The sequence below is a fragment of the Acartia tonsa genome, chromosome 6 (genome assembly GCF_053477335.1).
Source record: "Acartia tonsa isolate MP-2025a chromosome 6, ASM5347733v1, whole genome shotgun sequence".
In the NCBI taxonomy this organism is placed as follows: domain Eukaryota; kingdom Metazoa; phylum Arthropoda; class Copepoda; order Calanoida; family Acartiidae; genus Acartia; species Acartia tonsa.
The window spans coordinates 19,313,680-19,322,466 of record NC_137265.1 but is presented as its reverse complement, the minus strand read 5'-3'; the positions used below and the strand labels follow the sequence as shown (position 1 = coordinate 19,322,466).

The 8,787-nt window shown below is 31.3% G+C and overlaps 1 protein-coding gene across 1 annotated transcript; it reads left to right on the top strand.

Moving 5' to 3' along the window:
• Positions 1 to 3,328: 3,328 nt before the first annotated feature.
• On the top strand, positions 3,329 to 8,719 carry LOC145323295 (uncharacterized). Its single transcript, XM_080165724.1, has 8 exons — positions 3,329 to 3,366; positions 4,822 to 4,959; positions 5,364 to 5,501; positions 6,087 to 6,224; positions 6,740 to 6,901; positions 7,346 to 7,402; positions 7,693 to 7,847; positions 8,363 to 8,719. The coding sequence occupies exons 1-8, from the start codon at positions 3,361 to 3,363 to the stop codon at positions 8,442 to 8,444; spliced, it is 876 nt and encodes a 291-aa protein (XP_080021850.1). The 5' UTR covers positions 3,329 to 3,360; the 3' UTR covers positions 8,445 to 8,719.
• The last annotated feature ends 68 nt before the right edge of the window (positions 8,720 to 8,787 follow it).

Sequence of the window (8,787 nt, the reverse complement as noted above, 5' to 3'; positions counted from 1 at the left end):
ATGTTAGCAACCTAAATTGACGACAATTTTGCCCTGTCATCATCTGTCATATTAGCCACTTATATTCTATATCCATTGTGAAGAGGGAGTAAAGGTGGCCCACAAATGAAAAATAAGTGATTCTGCTGATAAGCGTCAAATATTGTCCGCATCTTTTTGAATGAGGAAGCAGTGATAAAAATGGTTCAAAAATATGCAGAAAATTTATTTAATATTGGGGACAGTAGTCCCGTAATCATGTTAAATCTTTACAATTCACAATGGTCTAAAATGTTTGTTTATTTATCACATTAGGCTAAATTTGTAAAAATTTGTCAAGTTTCGGCATGTTAAAGGATGTAAATATACGCGAATTGGATATCATGACAGGATAAAAATTGTCATCAATTTAGCTTGCTACTATAATACTTGTGTATTGGTCAGATCGTTTATCCAGTAGGAGGGGAGGGGATAGGGAACATTGGTAGAAGAAGTAATAGTTATTTTAGCCCGCTCCATTTTTTACTTTATTAGAGAACATGAAAATATGGTGTAAGACTGGCATATAAAGAAATGTGTGATAATTTGATTTTTTGCTGTAGGTCAAGAAAGTAACAAATTGGGATAAGCAAAAATATCAGACATCCATTCGCCCTATATAAGGTGACATAGTATTAGTTAATCTATGTTGCAGTAACATTATTAAAAAGATGACAACATCCATAAAGGTAAAGCTTTGAAATGGTAGAACGAACGAATGTAGTGAGCCGAATTTTAATTTGTGTAAATACAGGATTTTGTTTAAGGGCATACATACATTTTGGCACTTGGTTATAGAGATACTTCGCTTAAAATGACATTGTTGTACAGTAACTGTTTATAATTAAAATGCATGAAAGGATTGTAGTTCTTTTTAAGTTGAAGTAATTGCCAAGAAAGTAAAGTTTTTTAGGACCAGTCCAGGCACACACACACCTCACACACACACACACACACACACACACAAAACCCCACACACACACTAAATTGTTCATTTTTGAAAAAGTTTAAACTGTGTAAAGGAAACGGCCACAGAGTAAGGGGATGGGGTGGAAAGAAGATGCCTACATGGTCATGTACACAGGTTTAGTTTTAGTAATGCGCACTTGCTAATATTGCTTTGTATTTTTAGCAATTTGTAGTTGGACTAAAAAGAAAATAAAAAAGTAAAAATAATTAAAACTAAAGAATTACTGATATTTACAAAAAAAAAATCTTCTTGAGAATCTTCTTAGAAAAAGGTATGTACTAAGTTTTTATAACACCCTTAATCAAAAAGTAGAGTATATCTCAATCAAGATTAAATAATTAGCCACTATTTTATTAATCAATAATGATATTTTTATGATCCATAAACATTAAAGTACAAATGCACATAAATAAAAAAAGTGCACTGTTTTCACAACCTTGAGGGGATGAGCTTCACTTGCAAAGAATCTTCCACAACTATGCAGTGTCCAGTTAGGTGCTTCAATATCAGGTCACCTATACTTGGACCAAAGTAAGTGTTACTTTTGTACTTTTGATATTTCATTATTTCACGGAGTAAGCAAAAACAAAAATCATATTATTACTATAGCTAGGGGTTACATAAATATTGTTTTTTTTATATTAGATATTTACTTGTAGATTAATAGACGATTAACACTTTGATTTGATTGCAGGGTTTATATCGAAAGTTCTAAAAAAAACAATCTTGGTTAAAAGTTGCATTTGTTGTGGACATTGGACAAAGACATTTTTCTGAAATCTTGCCTTTGAAAAAGAAGCAGCAGGAACCATTTTCTATATAAAAAAAACATTAAGGAAAAGGGTCAAAAATAACATTAAAAACATGTACATAAATAGAATGCCGCCTGTTGTTCATGTTACCGAAATACTTTAAAAGTATAAAGTTGCTTTAGATACTCTAGATAACCACTTACTGACGAAATTATGTCTCAACCAAAAATGTACATTTTATAGTCATACAAACATGAAACATTTTAAAAGTGATTTTACACTATAACGTCTATCAATAAATGTATAAGAATAGATGCATAACACAGAAAACTATTTGGCCCAAGTAGTTTGGACCTTTTTCGTCTGCTATCAAAGTGGCTTTTGCTTTTTTTGTAGCAACATGGCTACGTTAATATTTCCGACAATGTTTGGCTAATATTCAAAGAACCAATTGAAAGTCGGCACTGGGTTCTCCATAGTGGCCGGGTAGAGATACATATAGCTCGTGTCCCCTCTAATCGTTTACTTTACTTTACTCGTCTATCTATGAATATTATAAAATACCTATTTCTATTTTAAATATTCAGACTCTTGAAATTACACGACATGTCATATTCAGTGATTTATTGACAAATCTATTTGTTCGAAGGAAATATTGTTTTGGGTTTCTCGTCAATAATGGGGCATAACTTTTGTAGGAAGGATAGAAAGAAAATATGACCGAGACCTTCGTAGTGTGTGTCTTATTTTATGTGTATGTAACCTATATGGACATTAGAGGGATGCAAAATCAGACTATTTTCAAAATAGAAGCAAGTTTCTTAGGCCCTATGCACTTAAACGTAAAATTTAACAGAAAAAAAACGTTGAAAACATTCGCTCAAGAAACAAAAATTTAAAGCTTAATTTGTTCCTTTAAAAGTTCATTGCTGATGTGTATAAGAATATTATTTCTCGTATTCGTTCGAATCCGGTGGATAGGAACCGGTTCTAATCCATCGTATTATAAACGGCTTTCTACGAATATAAAAATGTACAATCATAAGAATAAAATCAGTTCTTTTAGCCAGTGCCTTCAGCATCTCGGGGCTAAAAAAACTGGTTTTAATCTTATAATTGTACATTTTATATCCGCGGAAAGCTGTTTATAAGAAATAACTATTTCAGTTTGGTTCCGAAACCAATTAATATCCGCTTGTTTGGAACAAGTTTTAGCCATACTGAAAACTCATGTATAGCCTTGTTTACAGAAAATTTTCTACGAATATTAAAATAGATAATCTTAAAATAATACCAGTTTTGTTAGCCTAGGCCTTCGGAATGCTGTCTATAATACGATCCAATACATAAATACCTATTAATTATATTCGTTTAATTGATATTTTAATCTATTACTAAACAATATTTACAGTTCCAACTTTCTCTTATGATTGGATTTAAATTAATAAAGTTTTACCTTTTAAAAAATCACTTTAAAAAAATCATTATATGTTTTTTGAAACTGTCTAATGGACTTACATACATACATGGGTACTACAATATGTCACCACTAGACCAAATATAAATATATATAAGGTTGCTTAAATATGGACCGTTTCATTTTACTTTTGACCACTCAACATGAAAGTAAGTGAGCTTCGTTGCTATTGAAAACCATTTTTTCATCAACATACTATAGATATTATTTTTAGCTAAAGAGCATTTTTAATTTCGCGTTTTCAGCTAAAGTGAATAGGAGCATAATTTTTCCCTAGCTCTGTTGGCTATTAATGATAATTGCAACAATTATTTTGCAAGAAAAATTTATTTTAAAATACTTTTGCTAATTAAATGTTACCTTCCTTCTCAACAAAGCGCAACTATATTCAGCTAAAAAAGAGAATGAACGTCAAGTGAAATCTATTTAATTTTACTGCTAAACATGTTTGTTCCATTTATGTAACTACGACTCCCTCTAAAAATAGCTGACGGTTGTGTTCGCTCTGTCGAACAGCCATGTCCTTGTTATAGAATAGCTGCGCTACTAACATAAGAATTTTACTAAATTGGTTTTTATATTAGAAGATTCATTAAAACCTATTATTCTTTTATATTGATTCTTTATAAAGTAAACTAATTAAAAAGCAACTAAAAATAGTTATATAATTATATTTAATAAAAAAGCGAGGCTTTTCCATAAATATAAAATGTTGCGCTAGATTTTCTTGAACTCTGATAAAGTGAAACTCGCAACTGGCTAAAATAATGATACACACCAAACTCATCATACTCATACTGGATGAACAAACTTACAAATAAATGAGGTCCATGTTAGCATCCTACATTGACGACAATTTTTGATGATAATAAAAAAAATCATTTAAAAAGATAGATCTTTGCATATAGAATATTTATTCGTACGTCCGCGCCGTAAATGAATGATTTTATCGCTTAGTATTGTACTATCGATTCAAAACTTTCGTAACCTATTATCATAGAAAGCTTATGTGACCAGTTTTAGTCTTGTAAACTTATTACTTTTAGTAGTTGTCCTATGCCTAATTGTTTTTTTTGTGAATCCTAAAAAGATTATACACCAATCATTGTTTTAATTAAGTCTAATAGCTTATGATGTACGTCAGTATCAGACATCATGTATTGAACCATATTTTTAAAAATAAAATTAATGTTTCTTAATATTTCAAATTGATTCGTTTTATTTATGAAAATTGTTTTATTAGTAAGATATTTGGAAATAATACATATAAGAATATTCATATTTTTTTAAAATCAAATTTTTAATATTTTCAACCAATTTACTTCACTTCACTTGGCGTCTAGGGGCTCTGTGTTTAAAAGAATAAGAAGAGAAAAATAAACGAAAACAATTCCTTCACCTATATGAAGTTTCCCTAATTAGTAGTAATTGAAACCTTAAGCTTCGGACAAAAAAAAACATTACTACTTTATATAATAGAATTAAACACTTGCATATGTATATAACCCAAGCAAAGTATTTTCAAATGTTAGTATTTCGAATAAACCCCTTCTTTGCAATGTCTGTGGCCATTCAAATCGATTTCAATCTTGAACTTTGTTTAGGTTTTTATATTGAGTTTGTGTTTGGCGGCTGCTGTATGCCAGGACAGCTACCTGGCCCCCCTGGATTCCTCTGGCAGTGCCCAGCAGGCAACAGGTCTCTACTCTTCACCTGACTATTATGCAGGAGAATCACAGCAGGTAGAAAATATTTTAACCTGCACATATGTTACCTGTACCTTAAGGATTATGACAATTGATAAATATTGATGCAGAGCCAAATAACTATGAATATAATTAGCCCATCTATACATTAAAATCAATGGTGGAAAAGTTTATAAACTGCTATTTTGAACCAACTAATCAAGATTTTATAACAGTTTGTAGGCCAACGAATTAGTAAAATGTTGGATAATTTACAAGTAATAATCCCCTCATTCTCTACTTATGTATACTATGATCAAGTTGTTGGTTTATCCAAGTTATTAACTTTTTGCTCAATTTATAATTAAATTTTCTTAATTTAAAACAAATTTTAATAAATTACTTTTTTCATAGATTACACAAATTACCTTTACATAAAAATAAATTAAAATTTAATTTAGGCTGCATCCTTATACAACGGCCCTAATGAGGCCTTTAACGATGTTGATTATCAGTTTGACCTCCCCCAAACTTTCGGGTATGCCAGCGAGTCAGTTGCTTCCAGCTATGGTTCTCCCGCTGAATCTACCATTGATGAGGTAAGTGGGAATGACAAATGGAGAGATTCTCTCATACCTGAAAAAATGTTTCTCCCAGTTGGCTAATATAAAGTATAAATAAGTGTTCCCCCCCCCCTCAAAAAAAAGATTGGAGGTTCTTGCCCTATCCCATACGGGAAGTATTGCCCAAAATCAGAGGATTATGTTAACAACCCATGTTTCCATGTATTCTATATGTATTCGTTGGACAGACAAATGAAAAAGTCAGCTGTAAAATAGCTGCGATAAAAATCTATCGTGATTAACCCACTTCCTCCTCCATGTTGTAAGGACAAATATTCCTCTTAGCTTGGGGTCAGCTTTGTATCTCATAATTCTTACATTGTCCTATCCCTGTATCCATTAGTATAATATTTTAATTTTTTATGCTTTTAAAGTATCATCGAGGTTTAGTAATCCATACGTCAATCTATTTATTAAAGAGCCATAAATGATAATAATTGAACTAGCCATAATACACCAGACTCCACAAGGTTCCGTGATATTTTATTCACATTTTACTAGCATTGTAAGTATTATTAGCATTCCTTTTGTCCTAAATATTAATATCTATATTTTACCCAGGTGTATACAGGATATGGTTCTCCCTCAGAGCCTGTGGTTACTTTTGTCTCCGACAACTCTCTGAGTGGCTACGGAGATAGGAGCGGAGCTGCTAGCACAACCTTTGTATCCTCTGCCCCTGCCAACAGCTTTGCCCAGGTTTGCTTGTTGAAAACCTTTGTTAGTAACGTAGCTATTTTACTACTAACAGGATATTTCTGACAATCAACCACCTTTATTTTACCTTTATTATACCTTTATTTAAATATTGACACTTTAGATGTGTAAAATCAAAAACACCCAAAAAAAAACATTATTATTGGATATAAATATGGAGAATATGTTTGCAGGCAAAATAAATTGACATACCTAATAGGGACTTCTAGACAATTTCAGTCGTGTAACTAGTACCTGAGCGTTATTAGATCAATGAGAAAGACGGAAAAATCATTTAAATTTTTACATGTTAGTAATACTATTCTATTAAGAACAGGGCCGTTATGGAATTGATGTACTGGTGTTACTTTTACATTTTTAAAAAGAAACTTATGTTTAACCCCTAGGGGGATCCAACCCAACAAAATTATATGTATAGGTTATTTTATAACCTAAACCAAATAACTCGTTTTTTTGTACAGAATTAGGGAAACCACCAATGAACTTTCTATTTGCAGGCAAGCAGTGGACTCGGTCTAGCCAAGAATGTTGACCCCATTGGTCTGGTGAGGTCCACCCACACTAATGACAACCATGGAAACTGGAACTACATGTATGAGGCTGATAATGGAATCTTCCAGGAGGCCTCAGGAAAGATGAAAACTTTGGGAGATACTGAGGTGAAAATATTAACATTTTCATAATAGTTATTTATTGCATCATATTATAGACAGCTTTTTGTGGATATTAAATAAAAAAATTATTGGTTAAAACCAGTTTTGTTAGCCCCAAGGGGTCCAAGGCTCGGGCTAACGAAACTAGAATTAATTTCTTGATTATTATTTTATTATTCATAGAAAAATTGTCTCTAATACGATGCTATACATGATTTTTTAGAATGGCTGAGAACTGGTTCCAATCTAGAGGATTTTAATCGGTATCAAAGCCATACTATAAAAATTAGTCCTGCCAGTTACTATTGTTTTTTTTGTTTTTTTTTGGTAAATTTGCATTTAAAAGCAGAAATACAATACATTTTGTCTTTACAATAAGATATTTGACTTACAAAATAAACATAATCGCAGCAATTCCAAAACTTTAAAATGATTATTTTTATATTTAAGGTTCATGTTATGTCCGGTTCCTACTCTTATGTTGGTCCCGATGGACTCACCTACCAGGTAAAATTATACAATACATTGATATTTTTAGATTTATAAAACAGTAAAGTATTATATAGATCTTTTTAAAAAATCATTGCCATCGTAATCAATAAAACATTAAATTTTACACTTTTGGTAAATAATATTTCCTTACAAGAGAATTTCTATAAATAATATTTTTACAATACATTCATATGATAAAGAAGATGCTAATTTTTTTATATGTTCTAACTTATTTTATGATACTCTATGTAAATTGAAGTACTTTTTTAATTGGTGTACTAAAATCACGAAACCTTTCAATATAGGTTGACTGGTATGCTGACGAAACTGGCTACCACCCCTCTGCCCCTCACCTCCCCAAGGATGTTGAGATCCCCTACCCCGAGATTGCCGAGGCTGTTGCTGCCCAGAGGAGACTGGCCGAGGAACAGACCCTTGCTGCTGCTTCTAATAACAATGGGTAAAATAGTTTTTTTTCTATTCAAGTAAAATATCTTCAGTTTATGTTGTTCTGAAAATTTAAAATTCTAGTTTTGCTGTATGTTATCGATATAATTTAATTTACATTTATTTTCTATGGCAATGAATATCTTATCGTTAGGCCATCCACAATGGTTCATGCTTTGCTACATATGGGTGTTGTCTTCCTTGTTTAGTGTCTATTTCAAATTATACATACATATGTAGTAAAACAAAGCTGACAACACCCATAAAATCGAAGCTCGGAAACGGTATAGTAGGACAAACGAACGTTAGCACGTGTAGAGTGTCAGAACTCAAAAGCAGAATATGAAAATAATTTGTTTTGAATTGCCTAAGTAATAGATACTGTTTAAGGACACACTGATAGTATGAGGATTTGATTAGAGAGATGCTTTGCCTATAGTATTAAAAAAACAGTTGAATAGGATAATTATATCACATAATAAAACGCCTTTAAAAAGATTTTTGAATAATTGTGAATTTTTAATTTAGAGTAATCATCAACCTTGGAGACTATGACTACAGCAACGACCTGGCAGGATATGGATCAGATCTGGCCGGGTACAGTAACTAAATAACCTTACCTGGAATCCCATAAACATATGTAGGTATACCTATCTAATAATAGGAATACCTAACTAACCAATAAGGATATCTATCTATTTCATACATAGTTTAATATATCAGGTGGATATTTATACCTAATTTCTATGTGATTTCACTATTTATGTTTCTAAATCCTGTGATTCTGTTTATTCTAAAGATGTACATTATAACATAGTACAACTTGCTTCTTATTTATCTATTTATTTATTTACTTATTTATTCAATAAATTGGAAATACCTTGAGTTCTATTCTTTTTTTTATGAAACATTTCGCAGTAATATTATTTTGTAACAATAAAGAAAAATATAAT

Coding starts and splice junctions, on each gene's coding strand:
- LOC145323295 (XM_080165724.1), top strand. Junction 7,403..7,692: donor CCGATGGACTCACCTACCAG/GTAAAATTATAC, acceptor CTTTCAATATAG/GTTGACTGGTATGCTGACGA. Junction 7,848..8,362: donor GCTGCTTCTAATAACAATGG/GTAAAATAGTTT, acceptor TTTTTAATTTAG/AGTAATCATCAACCTTGGAG.